The sequence below is a fragment of the Pecten maximus genome, chromosome 6, assembly GCF_902652985.1.
Source record: "Pecten maximus chromosome 6, xPecMax1.1, whole genome shotgun sequence".
Taxonomy (NCBI): Eukaryota; Metazoa; Mollusca; class Bivalvia; order Pectinida; family Pectinidae; genus Pecten; species Pecten maximus.
Window position 1 is genome coordinate 39,200,471 of NC_047020.1, and position 27,156 is coordinate 39,227,626.

The 27,156-nt window shown below is 34.0% G+C and overlaps 1 protein-coding gene across 3 annotated transcripts in view; it reads right to left on the reverse strand.

The window, feature by feature from the left end:
* The window catches only part of LOC117329746 (transmembrane protein 131-like), a 60,891-nt gene that overhangs the window by 20,581 nt on the left and 13,154 nt on the right, over positions 1-27,156 (reverse strand). For all 3 annotated transcript variants that reach the window (XM_033887868.1, XM_033887867.1, XM_033887866.1), the window contains exons 4-21: positions 19,348-19,416; positions 17,153-17,276; positions 15,880-15,993; positions 14,718-14,840; positions 13,877-13,957; positions 13,281-13,431; positions 11,940-12,058; positions 10,450-10,558; positions 7,272-7,377; positions 6,557-6,707; positions 6,052-6,222; positions 5,070-5,180; positions 4,651-4,773; positions 3,734-3,838; positions 2,988-3,074; positions 2,680-2,832; positions 958-1,033; positions 482-599 (exon numbers count right to left, since the gene is read on the reverse strand). In XM_033887868.1, the coding sequence (XP_033743759.1) occupies positions 482-599; positions 958-1,033; positions 2,680-2,832; positions 2,988-3,074; positions 3,734-3,838; positions 4,651-4,773; positions 5,070-5,180; positions 6,052-6,222; positions 6,557-6,707; positions 7,272-7,377; positions 10,450-10,558; positions 11,940-12,058; positions 13,281-13,431; positions 13,877-13,957; positions 14,718-14,840; positions 15,880-15,993; positions 17,153-17,276; positions 19,348-19,416 (2,091 nt within the window). The remainder of the gene's footprint in view (positions 1-481; positions 600-957; positions 1,034-2,679; positions 2,833-2,987; positions 3,075-3,733; positions 3,839-4,650; positions 4,774-5,069; positions 5,181-6,051; positions 6,223-6,556; positions 6,708-7,271; positions 7,378-10,449; positions 10,559-11,939; positions 12,059-13,280; positions 13,432-13,876; positions 13,958-14,717; positions 14,841-15,879; positions 15,994-17,152; positions 17,277-19,347; positions 19,417-27,156) is intronic.

Consider the following 27,156-nt stretch of genomic DNA (forward strand, 5'->3'; position numbering starts at 1 on the left):
CAGAGGTGGAGGGCTAGTGATGAAGTGTCAGGACACCTTAACCACCGCGGCCCCACCATGGTACTGAAGGAGCTAAGATTATTATCAAGGCTTAGTCTCTTTCTGTGTTTGTTAATCTCCGAGAAACTAAACTTTAGAATCTCACAGCTGATTTGCAAATGATGTTTGGTAATTATTTCTATATTTCTGCCTAGTTCTACATGCCAAGTTAGTAAGCAGTAGAATTGCATAAAATCATTTTCTTTCATAATTTCATTATAAATTTTTCATCAGATCCCATGTTATATATAACCATATAGAAAACAGAAATACTCTGTAATGTAATATAATATCAACAGGCCATAGCACAAAGAGAAATCATTACATGTCAAGTTTTAGCCATCATCATCAGAAAGTGACCATGACTTACAGGAACATTTAATTCTACGATGATATCCACCTATTCAATTCCTTTTTCATTCACTTGAAGTTGTGTACTTACGTATGAAGTCCTGCTTGTTGTATCTTATGCCATTTTTGTTGCAACCTTGTGAAAAAATATTGATCCGTATCGGCTACTTCTTTCTCTAGTGTAAGTCCGAGGAGCCACTGATGTCCAGCTGCAAAGGAGAAAAACATCTTCCTTTTATTTTATATTCTAGAAACAGAAATATTTTTTTAACTATTTTACTTAAATAAAAAAAAACAAAAACAATCCTACAAACCCTTCAAATTTATAAGACTCAATTTTCCAATTGCATCTTTCTGATTTTTTATTTTCAAACAGAAAATCTTGATTAAAATGACCTTAATTCAAATATTTTTTACCATGGGACACTTATAACTTTAGATTTTTAAGGTTTGATTATAAAATTAAATTTAAAACCGAGCGACAATAGTCCAGGTGATGACCAGGATTATAACTTTACGGATGGAGTAATTATGTACCAATCTAGTGATGGATGGCGGAGTACTTACGAGGAGTGTTAAGTGGTAACCCAACATAGCAGTCATCACCACATTCCTTTTTAGCATCAAAATAAACTCTTCCAACCTGAAACAGGGATACAGCAATTGTAGTCATATTGGTACAGTAACTGTAAAGTTACAGCAAGATTACTGATATCAGTACCACCGGGCAGAACAAAATACTCATGTCCCATGCCATCTTCGCTAGCCAAGGCTTCTGATTACGTTACACTACACGAACCCTTGGCGGATATAGGCGTCAGTTCTGGCCCTCTAGCGGAGATTCGAAATTACCACTCTTTACGCATGAAATTTTCGACCAATCAAAACGAGCGTTACCGATTTACTTCATCTTAGCTGTTTACAAACACACATGGAGGCTTGTGTCATTTTGATGAGATATGTGATCAATGACTTAAATAGATTGATCAAACACTGTGAATGTTTCCCCAATGATTGTACGTCTCTGTATTTAGGTAAAATGCCATGACATAGTCGACATTGTAGCTCTGTACTGGGTGCCGCAATTTTGTTTACTGCGAAACCAAGGCTGAACGTAAAACGCGATTTGATTGGGTGCCCTGGGATTCCAGGGCGCGACGGTTTGAACACGACTATATCCGCCAAGGGTTCGTGTAGTGTAACGTAATCAGAAGCCTTGGCTAGCGAAGATGGTCCCATGCAGGACATTTGTAATCAACGACAAACTTACTATTAGTTTTCACTCTTTGCCGGGTTCTTAAGGTAAGATTAAATTTTAAATGACAAATTACTACAGCAATACTTAAATATTCTAGTGACGATAACTTACTACAGTAATACGTAAATATTCTAGTGACGACAACTTACTACAGTAATACGTAAATATTCTAGTGACGACAACTTACTACAGTATTATGTAAATATTCTAGTGACGATAACTTACTACAGTATTACGTAAATATTCTAGAGACGGCAACTTACTACAGTAATACGTAAATATTCTAGTGACGTCAACTTACTACAGTAATACGTAAATATTCTAGTGACGACAACTTACTACAGTATTACGTAAATATTCTAGTGACGACAACTTACTAGAGTAATACGTAAATATTCTAGTGACGACAACTTACTACAGTAAAACGTAAATATTCTAGTGACGATAACTTACTACAGTAATACGTAAATATTCTAGTGACGTCAACTTACTACAGTAATACGTAAATATTCTAGTGACGACAACTTACTACAGTATTACGTAAATATTCTAGTGACGACAACTTACTACAGTAATACGTAAATATTCTAGTGACGACAACTTACTACAGTAATACGTAAATATTCTAGTGACGATAACTTACTACAGTAATACGTAAATATTCTAGTGATAACTTACTACAGTAATACGTAAATATTCTAGTGACAACTTACTACAGTATTACGTAAATATTCTAGTGATAACTTACTACAGTAATACGTAAATATTCTAGTGACAACTTACTACAGTATTACGTAAATATTCTAGTGACGATAACTTACTACAGTAATACGTAAATATTCTAGTGACAACTTACTACAGTAATACGTAAATGTTCTAGTGACAACTTACTACAGTATTACGTAAATATTCTAGTGACAACTTACTACAGTAATACGTAAATATTCTAGTGACAACTTACTACAGTAATACGTAAATATTCTAGTGACAACTTACTACAGTAATACGTAAATATTCTAGTGACAACTTACTACAGTATTATGTAAGGGTTCTAACACGATCCTGTCTGTGTTGGTAGATTTGTAAAAGAACCTAGAATCCGATGGTTGGAATGACACGCCAGTCACTGTCATGTACTCGCGGAACGTACTGTATATCTGCATTACTCTGTATGGAATATTCCCCTGAAAAGTACAATCACACACAAGTCACATTTTGTACACAAGTCCAGGTTTGCTTAGCTGCTTTTAAGTACAAGATAATTATGCAAGTCTTATGGTCTAATGACCATTTATGGAGGTCAATTTTCAGAACAGATTTTTCGACATGTCTTACTTACCGGATATGCTTTGTCGAATACGAGAGATTCTGGTATAAAATGAAGACTCCCCGCTGCTGTTCGTACAGATATAGGAATCCATATATCCTGTAACATACAAATCAAATATTGTACAATAAACGGTAAAATATCGTACCTACTGTTACATACAGATCAAATATCGTAAAATAAACGGTAAAATATCGTACCTACTGTTACATACAGATCAAATATCGTAAAATAAACGATAAAATATCATACCTACTGTTACATACAGATCAAATATCGTAAAATAAATGATAAAATATCATACCTACTGTAACATACAGATCAAATATCGTAAAATAAACGATAAAATATCATACCTACTGTAACATACAGATCAAATATCGTAAAATAAACGATAAAATATACAATACTGTAACATACAAATTAAAGAAAGAGTTGCAATTTCATCTATTCTAATATCCTGTAAAATATAATTTACATCAATATTGTGATTTTTTTCATCATAATTTAACAACAAGTTTTTAATTTCCAGTTGAATTAATTGAAAATCTTGAATAAAAACAATAATTCCATATTCTAATATTATTCTTGTATTTCAAAATAATGTTAGTATATTGTTCTTATGAATTGTGCTTTCAGCCCTTAAATACTAGACAACAAAGGATGACAAATCAATGTTCTACTACCTATCCATGACCAGAAAAAGTGATATTTACAATAAAATGGAAAATCTGAGCTACAAACAATGACATATTTACCTGGAATTGTGTTGTTATAAGCATATCTGTTGAGAAGTCGCCTTCGTAATCAGGGGCTGTTAAATTTAAGCTGAATACTGCAAAATGGTATGGTTTTATTTTAAGCTGAAATGGAAAGAAAACAGGAATATTATCAATCATAAAATCTAATATTAAAAAAAAAAAAAAAAAAAAAATTAACAAAAGAAAGGTCCAAAACACTGATATTATATTCTAATCATTGTCATTGAAATGGATTGTAATAATTTAGTTAGTATGACCAGAGTACTATCACAATTCCAAATCAGTAGCACATTAACTGTGATGGCTGCCACATCACACTGAGACTGTAACCCATACAGACATCGGTGACTTAACTCTGTAACCCATACAGACATTGCTGACTAAGACTGTAACTGATACAGACATTGTTGACCAAGACTGTAACCCATACAGACATTGTTGACCGAGACTGTAACTGATACAGACATTGTTGACCGAGACTGTAACCCATACAGACATTGTTGACCGAGACTGTAACTGATACAGACATCGGTGACTTAACTCTGTAACCGATATAGACACTGCTGACTAAGACTGTAACTAATACAGACATCAGTGACTTAACACTCTAACCGATACAGACACTGTTGACCGAGACTGTAACCCATACAGACATTGTTGACCGAGACTGTAACCCATACAGACATTGTTGACCGAGACTGTAACCCATACAGACATTGTTGACCGAGACTGTAACCCATACAGACATTGTTGACCGAGACTGTAACTGATACAGACATTGTTGACCGAGACTGTAACTGATACAGACATTGTTGACCGAGACTGTAACCCATACAGACATTGTTGACTAAGACTGTAACCCATACAGACATTGTTGACCGAGACTGTAACCCATACAGACATTGTTGACTTACAAAGTTGTAATCTACATCTGTTGTGTTATGGATTCGGGTTAGAGTTGTACCATTCCCCTTCTCCATCCCTAAAAACTGCACCACTGTACCATTCAGGTCGGGAGTTATCTCCCCTATGTGAACCTGCAGAAGAAAACAAGATTGATCACAACACATTTACAGACAGGTAACTTTTTCCATCTTCCATTCTGTGCTAGTTGAAATTTGAGCAGACAGGGAACTTTTTCCATCTTCCATTCTGTGCTAGTTGAAATTTGAGTAAGATTCATACTCCAAATTGTTTATTTCAGATGGATTAATAAAATTTCTCAATCTAATGTTACTGAAATATCAATTGATGACTAGAGCACATCTGATTAAATATTCTTGGATCAAAAAGTGTATTTACTATACACCTGTATATTACGATGTATACTTACATCTACAGGGTTATCATTCCTGAGGGTAAACACCATACTCCGTGTCTCCTGTATCCCCATCGTGCCAAAATCTAGCTGACCTTTGAATCTCTCTGGTCGATGGGGTATCACCTGCCAAGTCAAATATAATGACTTTACAAGAACTATGAATTTTGAAGAATTTTGAATACATTTTACATGAATTCTGAAGAATTTTGAATACATTTTAAGTTGGTTGTCCTAAAAAACATGTAAAAATCATGTCTAGCTTATTTTACGTATACTTGGGGGAGGTAAACATAACCTACCTTTAGCTGGCCATTGTAGACCACTACTGGGGGGAGGTAAACAGAACCTACCTTTAGCTGGCCATTATAGACCACTACTGGGGGGAGGTAAACAGAACCTACATTTAGCTGGCCATTATAGACCACTACTGGGGGAGGTAAACAGAACCTACCTTTAGCTGGCCATTATAGACCACTACTGGGGGAGGTCAACAGAATCTACCTTTAGCTGGCCATTATAGACCACTACTGGGGGAGGTCAACAGAACCTACCTTTAGCTGGCCATTATAGACCACTACTGGGGGGAGGTAAACAGAACCTACCTTTAGCTGGCCATTATAGATCATTACTTGGGGGAGGTAAACAGAAAGGCCATTATAGACCACTACTGGGGGGAGATAAACAGAACCTACCTTTAGCTGGCCATTATAGACCACTACTGGGGGGAGGTAAACAGAACCTACATTTAGCTGGCCATTATAGACCACTACTGGGGGAGGTAAACAGAACCTACCTTTAGCTGGCCATTATAGACCACTACTGGGGGAGGTCAACAGAACCTACCTTTAGCTGGCCATTATAGACCACTACTGGGGGGAGGTAAACAGAACCTACATTTAGCTGGCCATTATAGACCACTGCTGGGGGAGGTAAACAGAACCTACCTTTAGCTGGCCATTATAGACCACTACTGGGGGAGGTAAACAGAACCTACCTTTAGCTGGCCGTTATAGACCACTATGGGCACGGTGAATGTGGAGGCATTAGTATGCAGTGTTAAATGGGAGTTGAAGTGGAGCTGTGTTTCGTTGGGATGAAACTGCAGCAGGAATGGTACAAGTGAATGTTGAGGCTGCAATATCACAGGCTCAGTAAAGTTGAGAATCTGCAAGAAAAGTCACAAACACATGACGATCAGACTCATTCACAACATCTCAATTTTTAAATCTTTGACTGTCACTAAATTCAGGTTGAGCCTGCTCAAAATTTCTTGTTTTGTCAGATATACTTATATGCTTATTAGTTAATAAAACATCACAGTTATAATTAAATATCACATAAATATCAACCTGATTTATCAGGTTTTAACATAACATTTCATACTTCTGCAAAACTGATACTTAAAGGGAAAATAGAAATGTCAGCTGTTATCAAAAGGTCCTTAACATTTTTTATTAAACGAAACATTCCGAAAATATTTGTGGGCAGGAAATACTCACAGAAAAGAAGTGTGCTATGTCCGGCGGAAGTGTGATGTTATAAATAACTACGGAGAAGTTGAATGTATTTGTAAACATCATGACCCGTGTGATGTTCATCAGATTCTTGGGACTGAAGAACTGTGAGCTATTGTAGTTGTATACTAATGACCTAGTGAACAGAAACATTGTTAAACATCAGTCAGGGTCACATAAATATTTACTTGTCAGTCATGGTCACACAAATGTTTACATGTCAGTCTGGTCACACAAATGTTTACATGTCAGTCAGGTCACACATATGTTAACATGTCAGTCTGGTCACACATATGTTTACATGTCAGTCGGGGTCACATAAATGTTTACATGTCAGTCGGGTCACACAAAGGTTTAAATCAGGTATACTTATACATATTGCTGAATCAAAGTATAAAATAGCATTAATGTAAAGACATCATGACCATAGATATGAATTTTTGTTCTATTTTTATTCCCCTTTCTAATTAGTTAGTCCAATGCAATAACCCAGTGATATTAAATTCCATAAACAGATCATTTCAAAATGGGAATTTTTCTTTCTGATAAAGATTTGTTCTATTCAACAAATAGTGTATTTTTTAATATAGAATTTGATAAATAACAGGAGAAAAAAAAAACGAAAAAAAAAACAACAACATTACAGCACATCATGAGAAGGTAATAATACTCCTGTGCCTAGAAATATGTCTGAACTTACCCATGAAGCACAGTAGCTTGGTACGGTATCATGGTTTTCACCTGAGAGTTTTTAGTTTTCACTATAATTTTCCCTGACCACTGTTTTGGATGTAAAGCTCTCCCAGCTGAAAGGGAAAAAAAACAATAATCATTACAACAATGTTTAGTGCTTTCGGTAATGGTCTACCGCAGGAATATCTATAGGAGAGCAGAGCTGTTTAAAACGGTCACTTAAGGATACATGCTACCTTATCTTTTCCAGAAGAGCTCTGAACAGAGGTAATTTAGATAGCAGTAAATACAAAAGGTGTTTAAAAATGTGTATGAAAATAATTTACAGTGCAAAGGAACACAAAATATCAAACATACTGGGTTAAGCTTAAGTCATGCATGTCCCCAACCAGCCCCTGCTATAAATAGTAACAGTAACCTTGACCTTGACCCCAAAAACCCTGAAAATCGAACTTGACCGGGATATTACAGTTCTTTATCATTGTGTGAATTTTGGTTAAAATCCCTCAAGAAATAAGCAGCTAGAGCACTCACAAACTTTGGTGTTATATATGTACATACATACAAGATGGACGGATGGAAGGATGGAAGGATGGACGGAGAGGAAATATATAATCCCCCAGGTTTCACCGTTAGGGGACTAAAATTGTCCTTGGTACTATCTCGATTATTACCAAGGGACTGATCAACAGGACATCAACAACGCACGACTGAACACCAGAGTAATTAACTATGAACCAGAACGTTTTAATGGCTGCGGGAGAATGAACATTTAAGTAGGAAAATAACCTTCAGAAAAATATTGGACAAGGTCACCCACCCATGAAGTAATATGAATTATTAACAGGTATCCTACAGGAAATGTTTTACACGACAAACTCCGCTCATAGGTGGCAATTTAAGCCGCATATTGCAAATCTAAAATCAGAAGTAATCTTTATGATATTTTCAATTGATTATAAAATTGTATTATCAGAATTCACTTTTTTTTCGATTTTCATTAATCTTTTAGAATTGTACAGCGTTAACTATCCATCAAAGCCAGGTTTAAAACTATTAGAGTGTGACATCTCTTAACCGATCATGCACGATACATGAATAATTGGTCGGTTTAATGAGGGTTCAGTTTGGAGAAGAGATCTATTTTGACCGGTCAGAATTCAGGGATAATATTGATCGGATGAGGTTTTATGACTTTGCAGAAGCGTTTATATTATGTCAGTTGTATAATGAGCAAATGTATGTTATAATTATATCATTTCACAAACAGTCATTGACACTGACCTGCATCTGGCCTTTCACTACACCTCCGTACTTATGGGGCATGATAAGGCATATTTATTTCACGGCAAAATAAGAACAGTTTTACAAATAGAAATAAGAACATATTAACCAGTTCATAACAACTTTATTTAGGACATTAATACTGCTATTTACTATTAGCTTCCTTATCCCATGCAAATCTGCAGCTGCCAAAATAACCCATTCAGGGCCTCATGCAAATTAGATATGAAACTCCAGCTTTCTAGCTCTAATTGTTTTCTTATGGTTAACAGACCGTATTATTTCAATGATGCGTGTTGAAGTTTTTATCTATAATTTAAAAGAAGGGTCAATTCTGTACATCGCCATTTTGACGGTATCAAGGTGATCGGTTTTGGGAAGTTGACTGTATATTGTCAGTCTTTTAGTGTATACATACATACAACAACTTATCATTAAAGTCATCCAATATTAATTATTCCTGTTGTTAAGACCCACTGTGTGGGATTTCACCTGTGTAGTATAAGATATCAACTGATACAGAGTAATTTAAGGTTTCTAATAGAACTAGACTAGGTAAAATATAAACAAATTTTTTTTGATAAACATCTTACTACACAAATTTCATCATCTTATTAATATTTCCGTTGTTTTATCTTCCTTCAGGAGAAGAATGATGTATTTAACTTTCGGGAATAAAACTGACATAATGTGTTAATAACACTGTCATAGCCTGCCATCCCGAAGTCCAAGTGTGAAATAGTATCATTTAAAGGTATACTGAGTATTGCTTTACAAATGTCTGAAGTTTGATCCAAATCCTGCAAGGAATGAAGCCTCTAGAGCACTGACAAGGATTTTCTAAAAATAGTTATGGTGACCTTGACCCAACAAACATGGACTTGTCCGAGATGTTATGGTCCTTGATTTATGTGTGAATTTTAATAAAACTCCTTAAAGGGATGAAACTGCTACAGAGCTGACATTGAATATTCTAAAAATAGTTACGGTGACCTTGACCTTGACCCGATTGTGCATGTTGGGTTTTTTCATGCAGAATAGATATTCTTTCTATAAAAGATTTTTGGATTTGGGTTTTCCAGCACTTTCTATAACTTATGTCTGATAAATAAAATTGAATTTAAAATGTCATCAATGCATAAGGACCTTAATTATATATAACTTAAGTTTGTGTAATTGTTTTTACAAAATTTCAACATATAAAGCTGACAAAAATCACCTCAGATTAAATATTTATAAAAAAAAAAGCTCATTGTGTTATCACAAACCACTATAAAAAATTCAACTTCAAACAGAATTCAGGTAGATATGCTATCTCCGTCATATAGGCACGGTAATATCAGTCAAGCGTGTCACCGAGGCTTTATGGGGTCATCAACACAAAGAGAATATTACATGACATTATATCTTCAATCATAAACTCCTGTGAGATTCTGCGATTTTGTATCTATTATGTAAGAGTATACACACTATCTCTACCTTCACATCCATTTCTGATGGGGGAAACACATTTCAATACAAAGCCTTATAAAAACAAACATTAGCATATAGCTTGACACTGTGGAGCTATTGGGTATTTTTTCTTTCGTCACACTGTGAACTAGTTTAGTGCGGAAAGTTTGTTTGTTTGCTTGGTTTATGGCACGGTGGACAGTCAGGGTCATTTTGAGGCGGTGTCTCAATGTAGTAGTTGGTGACTACCTCACTGAACAAACGACAGGCCTTTCATATGCCATCCAGTGCAATCAGGGTAAAGTGTCTTGCCAAAGGGCACTACTGCGAGCTCTGATATAAAGTTACTCTTATCAAAGTTCCCAAGCTTACAAAAAGAGATTGTTTTATCATTAACACTACAGATGTTTCACTCTTCACTCCAGCATCATCTTTGTTTCAATTCTCACCTTTAAATGTTATCTGAGCCACTGGGGTGTGCCGGACTATATCCGGCTGTAGTCGGATGGGCCTAAATTCTATTGTTATAGCATTGTTTGGTGGAGATACTGTGATTCCCTGCAACAAACAAAAATATTTTGCATTTCAAATTTCATATATGATAACAAAATTAAATTAATTTTAAAATACAGCTCACATTACATGTTGAAAAGCTTAGAAAATTAGAGAATACAAAATACATTTGTGTCTCAGATGTCTTTCTGGTTACAATTTACAGACCAAATTTTAGATTTCAGTGATGTTGTCAAAAATAGCACCAGCTCAGTGGATCAGCTGTTTGAACACACAAAATAGAAGTCCTATGAAAGATACAATCTGTCATTCGTTTTCCTTCGTATTTGAATGATGATAATCGTTTTGAATTTTTCATATCTGCAAGCTTTTTGATGAATGTTGAAACATATTATAAGACTTACATGGTTTTATGTAAAGGATTTTTGAGACTTACGGTCACATGTAAATGTTTTATAAGACTTACGGTCACATGTAAAGGTTTTATAAGACTTACAGTCACATGCAACCGTTTTATAAGACTTACAGTCACATGTAAATGTTTTATAAGACTTACAGTCACATGTAACCGTTTTATAAGACTTACAGTCACATGTAAATGTTTTATAAGACTTATGGTCACATGTAAAGGTTTTATAAGACTTACAGTCACATGCAACCGTTTTATAAGACTTACAGTCACATGTAAATGTTTTATAAGACTTACCGTCACATGTAAAGGTTTTATAAGACTTACAGTCACATGCAACCGTTTTATAAGACTTACAGTCACATGTAAATGTTTTATAAGACTTACAGTCACATGTAACCGTTTTATAAGACTTACAGTCACATGTAAATGTTTTATAAGACTTATGGTCACATGTAAAGGTTTTAGAAGACTTATGGTCACATGTAAAGGTTTTAGAAGACTTACGGTCACATGTAAAGGTTTTAGAAGACTTGCTGTCACATGTTAAGGTTTTAGAAGACTTACGGTCACATGTTAAGGTTTTAGAAGACTTGCTGTCACATGTTAAGGTTTTAGAAGACTTACGGTCACATGTAAAGGTTTTAGAAGACTTGCTGTCACATGTAAAGGTTTTAGAAGACTTACGGTCACATGTAAAGGTTTTAGAAGATTTACGGTCACATGTTCAGATGTTATATGACTTACCGTCACATGTAAAGGTTTTAGAAGACTTACGGTCACATGTAACAGTTTTATAAGGCTTACAGTCACATGTAAAGGTTTGAGAAGACTTACCGTCACATGTAAAGGTTTTAGAAGACTTACGGTCACATGTTAAGGTTTTAGAAGACTTATGGTCACATGTAAAGGTTTGAGAAGACTTATGGTCACATGTAAAGGTTTTAGAAGACTTACGGTCACATGTAACCGTTTTATAAGACGTACGGTCACATGTAAAGGTTTTAGAAGACTTACCGTCACATGTAAAGGTTTTGTGCCTGTGTTGAGTAGGCTGAGCTGTACAGTTGTTGGCTCGTCCAGTGTTCGGAGAATACCAAAGTCTATCAATTCTAAAGGAGAATAGATTCCAGGAACTAAAATGAAACAAAGCTGATAATTACCATAAATTCCATCTCTATAATAGTAAAAAGAATGTATCAGCTAAACTGGTATATACCGTAAGATATCTAGTGTTTTCAGCACCAACTGGGGTATAAAATGCCATTCTGTATTTTAGCATTAATCTAATTCCACTAGCTACCACTGTGCCACCCGACCACACAATTGAATTTCATTAGTGACTACCTTACCATGAATTCTATTATTTGAGAGATATTTTCCTACTGGCTATTATCGACACTATTAGCTGAGATATATTTTCTGACTGACTATCTATTATCGACACTATTAGTCGAGATATATTTTCTGACTATCTATTATCAACACTATTAGTTGAGATATATTTTCTGACTATTTATTATTGACACTATTAGTTGAGATATATTTTCTGACTGACAAACTATTATCGACACTATTAGTTGAGATATATTTTCTGACTGACAAACTATTATCGACACTATTAGCTGAGATATATTTTCTGACTGACTATCTATTATCGACACTATTAGTCGAGATATATTTTCTGACTATCTATTATCGACACTATTAGTTGAGATATATTTTCTGACTATTTATTATTGACACTATTAGTTGAGATATATTTTCTGACTGACAAACTATTATCGACACTATTAGTTGAGATATATTTTCTGACTGACAAACTATTATCGATACTATTGGTTGAGATATATTTTCTGACTGACAAACTATTATCGACACTATTATTTGAGATATATTTTCCTACTGACTATTATCGACACTATTAGTTGAGATATATTTTCTGACTGACTATCTATTATCGACACTATTAGTTAAGATATATTTTCTGACTATCTATTATCGACACTATTAGTTGAGATATATTTTCTGACTATCTATTATCGACACTATTAGTTGAGATATATTTTCTGACTATCTATTATCGACACTATTAGTTGAGATATATTTTCCTACTGACTATTATCAACACTATTAGTTGAGATATATTTTCTGACTGACAAACTATTATCGACACTATTAGTTGAGATATATTTTCTGACTGACTATCTATTATCGACACTATTAGTCGAGATATATTTTCTGACTGACTATTATCGACACTATTAGCTGAGATATATTTTCTGACTATCTATTATCGACACAATCTCTACTAGTCGTGGGTATTACTGGGTTAGAGAGTATAACACTACTCCGTACCTGAAGACACCTCCACCTCCACAGGAAGTATGAGGAGACGACTCTTGTGTTCCTGGTTTGTTTTTATTCTGATGAAGGCTGTGTGGTTGTTCTCAACCCTCCCTATGAAATTTGCTTTCATTACAGCTTTGGTTTCATATGGAGGGATCTCCTACAAAATATACACATTTAAACAAATTAAGTATGGAGAGATCTCCTACAAGATATATGTACCCCATATTCAACATAGTTAGTACATTTCTGCCATGAAGATATTTGATTCAATTTGATAAAACAGAAATCTTTCATCTTTTGACCGATATCAAAATTGATATCTTTCAGAGTGTGAATACATAAGTACTATTTAGAAAAGTACGCCATAATCACTATATCTAAAACCTTAAATTTTTTTGTTCAGATTTCAATGTTGCCGAGCTGTAGTGATCAAATAAGTAAGTTTCTTTTATTAGTTTTCTAAATAAAATTTAGTGTGACTTTGAATAAATTTCTATACTTCTGATGAGATAATGACTACAGTTTAACCAAGACCCTTTTCTGCGGCGTGCCATCGATATGTACATACCCATAAATTCTTTGGTGCCTCGATATGTACATACCCATAAATTCTTTGGTGCCTCTAACTCCCCTGTAGGTAACTCCAGGTGTAAGTCACCTTCACTGGAAAACATTTCTAAAACCTGCAAAAAAAACCCAGATGTTTTACCATCTTTATCCAGCAATAAACCCACGCCTAGTAATAAAGCCACCAAATTAATTTTGTAGTGTAATTACCGTATTTATCCACAAATAAACCCTCTTCCATAGTTTAAAAGTTAAATACCATATTTATCCTCAAACAAGCCCCCACCATAGTGTAAGAGTTAAGTAATTTATTTATCCTCAAATAAGCCCCCTCCCTAAGTGTAAAAGTTTAGTACCATATTCGTACTCAAATAAGACCCCTCCCTAAGTGTCAAATTTAGTGCAATATTTATCCTCAAATAAGCCCCATCCCTAAGAGTAAAGTTTTAGTACGTTATTTATCCTAAAATAAGCCCCATTCCTAGTGTAAAAGTTAAGTACTTTGTGAACTACTTTTTGCTTATTATCACTATTTTAATAATGATTTTCCTACAAAAATGAAGAGGGATTTATCTTAGGGAAGGGGCTTATTTGCAGATATTTACGGTATGGAAGCAATAAGCAAAACTTGCCTGTTACAAGATGCAAAATGACAGACATGTTTGGATTAGCATAGACATAACGAGATGCTGATAGGACTTTTAGGACATTAAATTAATATATAATATTTTACGAATTTCCTATACAAAATTAGACGAAAATCAATAAAAATCAATGATCCATGAATTTAAGTCATACATACAAGAAGCCAATTTAGGAGTAATTAGGGTGTCTGCATAAAAAACACCTACATGTCAGATGATCTCGTTTACTCACCTGTAATATTGACGAATGAGGATTATGCATTTGTATCACAGGTGAAAAACTACTGTTGAGTGGAACTTTTGCTCCTAAATAAGGTCGTAACCTGTACGGGTTGGGAATGCCGACGCCAAATACCTATAAATAGAAAACATCACCATTATTCACATTTGCATACCAAGAAGGATGTCATATAAGAGCAAAAAACTTGTTAATTATGAAGAAACATCAATGACAAACAACAGCATACAAAATACTGTGAATCAAATAAAGTTTCACCAATTTTGATGGTTTCGGAATTTTGATGGTTTTCGGAATTTTTCAAAAGGATAAACAAAATGTGAAAATATCTTTGAGTTTTACAAAAGTAAATCTGACATACTCGAGACATTTTTCGTTATCAGTTTGCTGGGTTTCTTTTACAACTATGATAGTCAAGGTCAGTCTGAGATGGAGTGTCTTTGTAGCAGCTGGTGGCTACTTCTCTGGAGAAGTGAATTCACTCCAGAGAAACAGAGATAAAGTGTGTTGCCAAATGACACAAACATAATGCACAGTACAGTCAGATTTCAGACTTGATGAGAAATGCAAACCGCCTGCAGTATATATTGAACACTCACTTCAGATCTTAAACTGAGATAAAATTGTCTGACGCTCTACAAACACAGGTAGTGTGGCCTTATTATGCCATCAGAACTACAGTAAATGTATGTTGTATGTATGTGTACTGAGTTTTATCTTCATCCATTTTTCACAGTTTATATGTAATTTTTTCAAGAATTATTTTCCTGTGACCTTTCCAATTCCCCTATAGAAAATCACTTCATCACTGGTTCCTTTTCCCTGATGGAAACATTTTCCTTTTTACCATTTATATTGCCAATAATCTAAATACTGTTCCCACGTGGTATGTAAATGTATTTACATGGTATCTAAATGTAATTAGTTGGTATGTACATGTACTAAACGCATATGTAAATGTAATAACCTGATATGTAAATGTAATTACCTGATATGTAAATGTAATTACCTGATATGTAAACGTAATTACCTGATATGTAAATGTAATTACGTGGTATGTTAATGTAATTACGTGGTATGTAAATGTAATTACGTGGTATGTAAATGTAATTACGTGGTATGTTAATGTAATTACGTGGTATGTTAATGTACTTACGTGGTATGTAAATGGCCCCTGTGAGGTGTGTATGTATAATGTATTTTCTGCATTTCCTTCCTGTCTGGCTAAAAATACAACATCAAATGTGGTATTGCCTCCTGGAGGTACTGTCTGTAAAATAAACAAAAGTAAACATTTACTAACCAGTCTAGATCTAAACAAACTACCGTATCTATCTACAAATGCACCCCTGCCCACAAATAAATCCCCTTCCTCATTTTCACAAAGACATTAGGGCTTCCTCTAGTATGTTTGCTGGGATACGCAAGTCTCAAAATTTAAGCATTTGTATGGGTTTTTTTTTTATTTATTGAATAAAATGTCATTTTTAATAAAGGTTCTCAATGGAATATCAGGAATTTCCCTAAAAATGACAGATTTTTATTTTATTTTTTAAGATGTAAAATTTTGGTCTTCAAAAAAAAATCATCCAAAATCCATAGGTGAAAATATTGATGTCATAAACCAGTATGAAATCACAAATATTTCAACAGAATAGAGGGTCATAACAAAAAATATTGAACTATTAAGTGATGGCTCCAATTTAAAATGAACATTTACATCATAATATAATGATCACAGTGTTCATGGTTAGTATTGTTTTTGAACTCAGTGATAAAAATTAAATTTGCTTTTATCAGAATGTGACCTGTTCTAATTAGAGACCTTAAGTTGTGAAAGTGAAAGTGAAAGTAGCCACTGGAGGCTTAAATAGAAATGTTGTCTAGGAGAGATATAACAGGCTATGTTTGTATTCCTTCGTGACTTTTAAGTTTCTATTTATTACACAATGGTAGTACACTGGCATACTTCACACAAATTTTCTCCCGTGTTACAGAAACGTTTCTCAAATCATGCTCAGTCTCTGATTCTGAGCGTGAGTAGCTAAATCACTGGATGATGAACTCAGCCTTTAAATTGAGGCAGATGAGGAAAGGGGAAAATAAAAGTTCTATGTAAAGTACAGCACATACTGATTAATGTGGGGGGACACACCCCATCAACAGAATCTAAAGTAAGAGATTACATTATATCGGAATAGTTTACAATATAAGACAAAATTTAAACACACTTTTGAGCCATTCATAAGAATATTTATCAACATTAGCCTTAGAAATGTAATTTCACAAACAAAAAAAAACAAAAAAAATAAATCTATTTTTGAAAATTTGGTCTGAAACCAACCTTGTACAAAAAAATTTGACAACAATTCTGAATTATAATAATCTTGTACAAAAAAATTTTGACAACAATTCTGAATTTTACTTACTTTATCTTGAAAAAATGAACAATGGAAATGCACCGTACTGCCAGATATTGACAAAAGGTGCAATGAATTTTTTGGGTCTGTATTTTGTATAACGACCTGTTCCATCTTTGGCATTCCTACTGACCTGAAAATACAGAAAAAACAATTGGTCAACTGTTGTAACTAAATTTGGGGTCAATCAGTGCAGTGGTATCTATATGGGTCAGACAGCAATTACATCATCAAAGGTCAATGAGTAACTATTGCAGGTCAAATGGTGAAATTCTAATAAGTATACATGAGTATTCTAAAGCAGTACATCTCCACTACCAGCCACTGCTAAAAATAGTATCAGCGACCTTGACCTTGACCCAAAAACCCTGAAACTTAGACTGGTCCGAGATATTATGGTCCTTTATCATTGTATGAAGTTTGACCAAAATCCCTCAAGGAATAAAGTTGCTAGATTGCTGACAAACTTTAGTGTTATATAAAATGATTACATACATACAAGATGGATGGATAGGAACCCTATATATAGTCCCCCAACCCCCGGGGTTTCACCAGGTTGAGGACTAATAAATCTAGTGTCAATTGAGTACATACTATAGGTTAAAAGGTGCCGATTAATGTATTAATCATTCCTTCAGTAATCTTCCAAGGTTAGAAAAAACAATATAATTAATCATTAATCAGCAAGTCATAACAATTTAATTTTCCTTTTATCTTCTATCAGCAGTGTATTTGTCTGCTCTATGACATAGAGAACATAGAGAAGTAGGGCACATCAAATTTTATAGATGATGTTTTAAAAATTCATGTTTATAAGATATTTTGAGGGTTTCTTGGATTAGCAAAAAGCAGAATTACAATATTTTTTCCAACTGAAGATGAATTTGACTTGACAACATGTACCTCTCTTGAGACATTGATAAAACATTGGCAAATCAATTGCATTCACTATACTATTTATTATAAAAGACAAAAAATTTAGATACAAGATCTAGATCTCATTGACAATACTATGGTCACAAAATAAGCTTAGTTGTTGTCCAGCACTTGAGGGATTTGGGAAATTAGCGTTTCTATTTAAAATCAATAATTGTTCGGTACAACAAGTTGAAGCGTTGTTATGGTAACTATGAACCGTTCAGAACAACACATTTGAAAATGGAAACTGTAGCCCATAGTGGTTTGTGTGAGGAGCTCTCCGTGTGACACTGTCGACAAATGCTGAATTCTGCCCCAGCGTCGCTAATGGATCAAAATGCCAACTAATTTGCACGACAGCTGCAAACATATACATTCACTTGAAGAAATTTTTTTTTACACATAACTTGATCATGATTAGACAGAAAAGTCTAGATCTTAAATGTGAAACAAACAACTACCTTAACAAAACTAGGAATGGGAAAAAAATTAAGATTCTTTTTCACAAAGAACCCCATGGGCCTTAACGGTTACCTGATATTTGAAATATTTCAGTTAATTTAATTAACGCTTTTTGGCCCCACCCCTCAGTCCCTGGGGGTCAATCAGGGCCAACATGTGCATACCATCAAACTGTCATCTAGATCTCATGCTGATAATGTTAACCAAATTAGAATGAATTTGGTTTAGCAGTTTTGGAGAAGAAGTCGAATATGTAAATTGTTTACAGACGTAGGACACATGATGGACGACGTTACGACGGACAAAAGACAATTAGAATAGGTCACTTGAGAGTTTCGTCTCAGATGACCTAAAAATGCCTCCAAATCCTAAATGTGTATGAAAACTACCTGTAATTAAAAAAATATGCCTCCATCCAGAATTATCAATTTGGAATACATGCAAAGATGACATAATAAAGCTGGAATGATTTTTTCACCATTCTAGTGTCCAACAAGCTATAGCTACTATCTGTGCTGTTTATAGATTAGAAGTTGACACTAAGTCACCATTTATACAACAAAAAAATAAAGTTGCAAAGATTTTTAGTTTCAAAAAATAGTGACAGCAACCAATTATTTAGGTATAGTTACATTCATGTGTTGTGTTGAAAAATTTATACAAAAAAAAAATATATATATACGGGTATATATACATCTTTTACAAAAATTATCATTTTTTTATCACCTTATAAACTTTCAAGAGGGTAGACTTACAGATACTTTTATGAAATGTAGTATATATACAACCAGAATATACAAACATGTGATGTTTTGTATACTTACTGTTCTTGAAAATCCAGCCATGATGGATCTAGTCTTATAGATGAACTTTTAAATAAGATATCCTCTGGACTGAAAAGACACAAAAACAAAACAATGAAACAGTTATAAAGCAACATCAGCCAGTCAGAACAATAGCTGTTTTCTAGTAACATGAAAACAAAACAATGAAACAGTTATCTACACAAGCAACATCGGAAAGTCAAAACAATAGCCATTTTCAAGAAACATGAATACAAAACAATGAAACAGTTATCTATGCAAGTAACTTCAGAAAACAGCCATTTTCTATTAAAATGAAAACAAATTTTGAATAATTTTCCCTAAAAAAACCCAAATATATTCATTGTTTCTCCATTCCAAATCATGAGGTCACAAAAGGTTATTATATATATATATATATATATATATATATATAGGTATGTTATTGTCATGGTTATTGTCAAGATTTCCAATGTTCTGATTTGGTATATAATAGATCGTCATGTGCAGGTCAATATATAACATCTATATTTAACTCCCCTATTGACCTCATCAAAGGTCCATAATATAATCAAATAATATTTGTTGTAAGAACAAGACTGTCTGTGACAAGGAAGCCATGATTTTTCTTTACAATTTTAATCATTATCATTATGGGATGGATGTTGCAAGCAAATGAAGTTTTTAAGATTATATATGGGTTCATTATATATACTCCTTAAAGGCCAGTTTTGCAATCACCATAGTTCGTTAATATATACATTCCCCTAAACAGCACAATGCAGCTTTGGAGATAGCAGATCTGTGTTTGACTTTTTATTTTATTATTATTTACCGTCACATGGACACTTTAAACTTTATTCTATTCTATTATGTCGACAAATATATCGAAATTTTATCTACTATTACTTACTAGACCCTACATAGTAACATATATATATATATCCCTTCCAAATTTAATGCATCTATTTCCTGTACCAGAGCTTGAGGCACAAATGAACAAAATTTCCTGGTGGAACGGAAACAGTCATACTTTTATATATTTATATGTACTGAAATACATTAAATGTATCTGGTAACCACTTTACCTAACAATGTGCCCTTCATCAAGATAGCATAGTACAAGTCAAAGTATTGTATTTTTCTAGGAGATTTATCATGGTTTCCTTGAGATAATGGGCAACAAAAGATATGAACAGATTTTAAAAGTGTTCCCAGAAACATATGATGCACTTTAACATTTACTTTTTAAAAGTTACATGAAAATCAAGTTTTTTAAACAAATTTTTCTTAGTCCTATCTCAAATCTACATAAGTGTACATTTTCCCGCTTTAAGATATTCAAGATAAGCGTCAGTCATATTTATCAGACACCCATGGCCACATGTCCATAATATAATTATATATAACTACCCACAGAGGTTTATCCAACGGCTACAATTTTTCTAAATTAAGTAAAGTAAACAAAGCAAACCTGTTTGAATTTTTAAATTATTGGTACTTTAATTTGTTGTCTTTATTCAATACTGCGTACCTTACTTTGGTCCAAATATTTCATGGTCAATAATATGTACTGCTGTCACAGAGCAAGGCAACAAGATACCTCTGTGTAAAGTATAATTATCAAGCAGTATTTCTGTCACAAAACATTTTACCAGGCAAGTTTTCAGGGTCACTTCAGATATGCTCTTGCCTAATCGGTTAAATGCTATCTACAAAATCTGTTTCCTTTTTTCAAAGAATTTCTTTTTCCTTTTTGCGAAGAAAATTTGCTATGTCATTTGAACTTTACCGAAATCTCAGGTAAAAGGTGTGAGAAAGTGTCCATGATTATACATAGACTGCCGGCTCCATTATCACAGACTGAAGAAAAATTGTCAGTGATATTAATGATGTATAGGTATAATGCAGTGAAATTCTATAAATAGTTATGTAGAACTGTATACATTTCACAGTTCGGAGAAGAGCGGGAATCTTATGTATTATTGGTTCAATACGGAGATTATTGAGTGTTCACTGCCAATGTACAATATATGTGTATGTTATATCAGGTACCTGCGTCATTATTTTGAACCGCCTTTCCAGCTAGCGCAATGGTCACAGATTTTACTGAAATTTCTATAGCTCACAGCAGGCTAGGCTGGCAATCTGATATGCTTGTGTTGTGACTTTAATGATGCAGAAGAGCTATGGGTTTCAGAACTACACTAGATGACAGTGAAGCTATTCAAACAGAAGTGTGGAAGAGATATTCGTGTGGTAACAAACTACAATTACGAATCAGAAATAAATAAAAGACTAAGAAAATCGTTATTATGTTTATTCAACCCAAGGAAATATGTACAACTGTCAACAAACCGCACTAAGTAGGTCAACTATTTATAGCCTTGGGGACTCCACAATGCTTATAAACATATATGTATACAAAATATCTGCAAACACCAGCTTTTATATATGTGGCTCACAAATGTCAAAACATTCACTGAAATCTCCAACGTGACATTTCATTAAAACAAATCGGTTGATTGTAGTGTAAAGACCAATTCAAGTCACCCCAATGTTCAAATCTCTGTTTGTAGTTTTTATCAACATGTAAGTTTCACCGTTGTTCAAAACTGTGTATGTTCATGAACTAAGTTACTTGTGAGCTGATGTCCCTAAGCAATTCTGGATACGTACATGACAAAAATAAATACGCTAAGAATTAAACCTTTTTCATATTTCATGCATCATTAACTAAACTGATCATGTATGTACGTGCTGATTAAAAAGTATCTGTAAAACCTATAGCATTATCAAAATTTAATCATTTTTTCAGATCAGGCGTGTACTTAACACCAGGAAAGCCGACGGAGTATTTAACACCAGGAAGTCTGGTAAAAATTGTACAATGTAGTAGGATGTGTCTTGTTTACATAATGACAACAGATGTAGAGTTAGGGTGGTATAAACAAACACAGCAGTAGATTATAGATCATCCTTCCTCACCAGGTGACAACAACGTATCTTATGCCTTGCAATATAAGCTTGTTTATAAGTATAACGCTATCATATATCCTCAGAGTAAACAATGGCTGATTAGCTGCACACGGAACCAATTCTGTCCAGATCCTGCAGTCTCATGATCAGGCAAGAAATTTCAGCATCACTGCATGGTCCTTTGGGCAAGTTTACGGTTCAAAGGACTTGCCAAAACGTGAAATATTTAAGGTTTCAGTTAAAATGAATTAACATTATCTTTAATTTCTTGAAAGAGAAAATGAAAATTGTAAGAAAAATTTCACTTGTCTATCCGACAAATAGTGACCAATATTTACTTGCTCACACACCAAATCCACTGGCCCCGGGCCAATGCGCCTGCAATTTTTTTCACTGAGTCCGATCTGGACAGCTAGCTGCTAGCCACAGAAAATGAACGAAACCTGGTATCAAATACATCTACACAATACATTATCTTCATTTGAGATTTTTATTTCCTTTTCTTAATTTTCATACAACTTTCTGATAAGTATATATAGGCCACTGCTTCGACAAAATTTTCACTATAATCCTACTCTAGTTTCCAACAATTAATTTAATGATTACTTATTACAGTACATTTTCACTTGATGCCCAAGTCTTCCACCAGCTCTAGATCGCTTTAGGGTCTACAAAGATGATATCTTTCTTTTTTTTTTTATCAGAAAGATCTGACCATTTAACTTTATGATGGATGCTATGATTATGAGAATTAACTAACGAGATGAATTTTTTTCTGAAGGACGAACCATTTAGTTAAAAAATTAATTGCTGGTTTGACAGAAATGAAGAAACTTCAAGCATTGCAAAATGTTATAATTTCTGATTCCAATAACAACAGACCACTATATATAATACAAGAATTTGGTTGAGGATATTATAACTACCAGACAAAATAGCAATTTTTTCCCCAGCAGATGCATCTATTGTATAGAAATACTAACATGTATGTTTTTATTTAGGCTTACAAATCATGACAGACACCAGGAAATTTGGCATGTAAACACTTAACAGGTTGTAAGGGCCGGAAACTTACAACCACATACACCAGGATCTAGCTATATAGACTAACCCTCTTTATCAACAATTAACAGATCAGGATCATTACTAACCCAAAATAAATCACAGTGGTGTACCTATCACGATTAAGATTTTTTTAAAACCTAGGTTCATGTCCGACCAAAAGAAAAACTAGAAAATGTCTGTAAGACATCAATGCCCCCGCTGCCACTCGACACCCTGAAACACAGTTTGGTGAGGATCGCATCATGATCAGCAGTTCCTGAGATTAGCTAGTTACATTGCATTGGGATCCTGGATGGGACAGGTTGCAATGCAACGTGGTGCAATGTGGTGCAATGGGATGGAACAGGACGGGATGGGACGGACATGGGTATCCCTATATACGCTCCCCCTCCCCCACCTCCAATTTCATGAAAAAAATCTATTAATTGAAATATATCCAAATCTTTTATTACCTTGATGAATTAATTGTACAGGTAATTTGCAATGACCTAAATATAAATCCTTTTAACAGGAAACATAAATTGTGATGACCTAAATCACTTGTACAGGTAAACTAACACCCTAAATCATTTTGTACAGGTAAATTGTGATGACCTAATAAATCACTTGTACAGGTAAATTGTAACAACCTAAATCATTTTGTACAGGTAAATTGTACATGTGACGACCGAACTTGTTTCTACAGATGAAATTAACATTAGCATTGTTTATTAGAATGAGATTGACAGACTGATCGATATGGTCGCTGTCAATAAACCAGCTGACAGAAGTTTAATTTCCCCGGACTGGCCATGGCCAGAATCCAGACAGTTCGAGATCCCCTATCAGTGTCTGTGATATCAATCATCAGCCTCTGATTTCAAACATTACATCCCGTATCATTTCACAGCATTATTACAAATATCTTGTAACTGTATACCTTTGATTTCAAGGATCAAATTCTATACCACTGTCATGCATGTTTCAAACAGCATCTGTTTGGAGGAACCTATTATAGATTAATAAGCTATATAATATCACCACAATACCATGTCATAAAATCCTTTTCACTCGACAATGTAACATTGAATTTGATGAGTATATGCAATATCTGTTCATTTTCAATGGAAATTTAAACTATTTAATATTTCAATAAAAGCACAAATTAATTCCATCTATGCATATATATACTCATTAAGAATTGTCTATGACGTCACAAATAGATGATGTCATAATGTAACTAAGCAAGAATAAACAAATCGCCTGAAGATGGCCAGCAAGGCCTGAAACGTTAGCGAAAATGCCTGTGTTGATTTCATTATTTCTACTACTCATTAAGATATATGAATATTCAGTTTTTCAGATGAGAACTGTCTCAGGTACAAAATTTTGGCCCCAAGTACACCTGAATTCTTATACCTGATCCACTCCTGGGTATCCAACACATTTTGTCTATACGCAAATCTTATTAGTTGTAACCGAAAAGAGATAATGAAATCAACATTTTTTTAAAACTCTACTTTGTTGGTGATTAAGTTATTTGCTTTTCCTCCCATTAATCAACTGTTGCAACTGTGAAACGATGCATTAAGCTAGTTCAAATGTTTGCGCTAGTGGTGTCTTCAATGCGCTTATCACATGTGTAAATACTGACTGTACCTGGAACAGCAGGAAGAATGACATAATCCCTTTTGGACAGCCTCTTGTGTTATCTGTTACACATGTACATACACATATACATCGGGAAAGATTGCTAGTTCAAATCTCTAAAGTGAACAAAGGGTAGGAGTGGGGTGGCTGGACGGGTGGATGGGGAGAGGTGGTGGCGTCGTATATATGGTGAAATAGGGTCATGAAAAATCAAAATTATAAAATAATCTTCGAGAAAAGACCCAACGCCATTCTTCTAATTTAGGTTCTGTAGGTTCCGTAATCCCGGCTTGGATACCTCTGAGTATGCAGGGCGATTGAGAAAGTGGGGCAATATATCGTTAGAATTCAATCGCAACAAGCAACAGGATTTGAGGGTTCAAACCCTCAAATCATGTTGCTTGTTGCGATTGAATTCTAACAAAATAATAAAATGATACCTTTGACCATGTTTCCGACAGATTGACAGATTAAAGCATATCTTTGGTGTTTGAAACAGAAGGAACCACAGGGATATTGTATTTTTTCCCCAAGTTTTTTTACCATTGACACTGGAGGATGACAGCATTACCTATTACGACAGCTACCCGTGTAAACAATATTGAACCTGATTTCTCGTCAAACCAGACCTGTGTCTGGCAGCTGGTGATATAGGTTACTCATAACAGCCTTACTAACGTAATAAAAGTTCGATATAATTAAATCATGCTGGGTTTGCTATCCCTAAAGTATTAGCAACCTAAATGTGATCATGAACACCCAGGCAGGTTTCAGTAAAGAAAGTATATACGCGTATGTAAGAGGATCGGTAAGGTGTTACTGGAATGTCAGCTACCATGTGCCTTTAAATATACCACGTGCCTTTAAACAGGTAGACAGTGCTTCTTTTAACATACCTAAATAACATTATATACTCATCATCTGTGTGCTTTAGACATATTTAATGGTAGAGAAATTATATATCAGATCTGAAAAATCTGCTGCATGACTGGTTTTATTTATCTAAAAGGGACGGGGAAATATATGCAAATTCTACCTGAAAAGATAAAATGTACGTATAACATTATTGTCTCCGGATCCTTGCAATATGTAATCTCTGGGGTTATATGTAATCACGATGTTTTAATTCAAACTGCTACACATTAAAGCTAGTCTATCACATCAATATATATATTATTCATGAAATAGTCATTGGTTTCCCAACAGTCTGTGTGGCTGTAGATCTAGATATGACGATTGAAATTTTTATAGGACCTGAAAATTAATTGTCGTCTCCATGGTGATGTCAATTGATTCCTACATGTTACCTGTATATATATATGTGGTCAATACAATTGTATGTACATGTACATGTATATACATATACATTCACAGGTAATACAGTCTCATTTTCATCAGCCGACTTTCTTGTAAATTAACGAGTAATTGGTCTAAAATATCAGAAAATTATCATTTAGAAATTCATTGGAGTGTAATTACAATATACATATTATTATAACATTACAATATATAGACTGACATGATATTATGATAATATTTTTAACAGAGATTATAACATATATGATAAAAATTTATGTTCAATGATACGATATGTACAAATTCAGAGCTGATGCAATGAATATATAATTAGTCTATATGTAGTTGCAACTGCTTTGATGTCTAGACTGTGTTAATTGATTATTAATGAAATTATAAAATAAAATTCTTTTACAAGTATATCTTTTATATTTACAATGTAACTAGAGACATATGATTGACCTATACCTACCTGTACCTATACCAGGTTACGAAATTGGACCCTGGGCCCCTTCATATATGTCAGAAAACGGTATTCTGTTTTTCAAAATTTTGATAAAAGTGTTTTATACATTGATGACACCAACTGTTCGTTTCAATGAGCACAGCATTTTTGAAATATCTCATCATATTTAAATATTACATATAAAACTCAACCTACATATCACATATTTACCTTGACATTATCAGGGTCACCCAAGCATGTAAATACCCTTGCAATTTACTTGCATTTTATTCCGAAACATTTATTTTCAATTCTTTCTAAATATATATTTGTTTAAAAAATCTATCCAGCATACATACCTGTCCTAAACAACTTCAATGTACTTAATAAATAATCTTAAAGAGGTTTTAGCATAT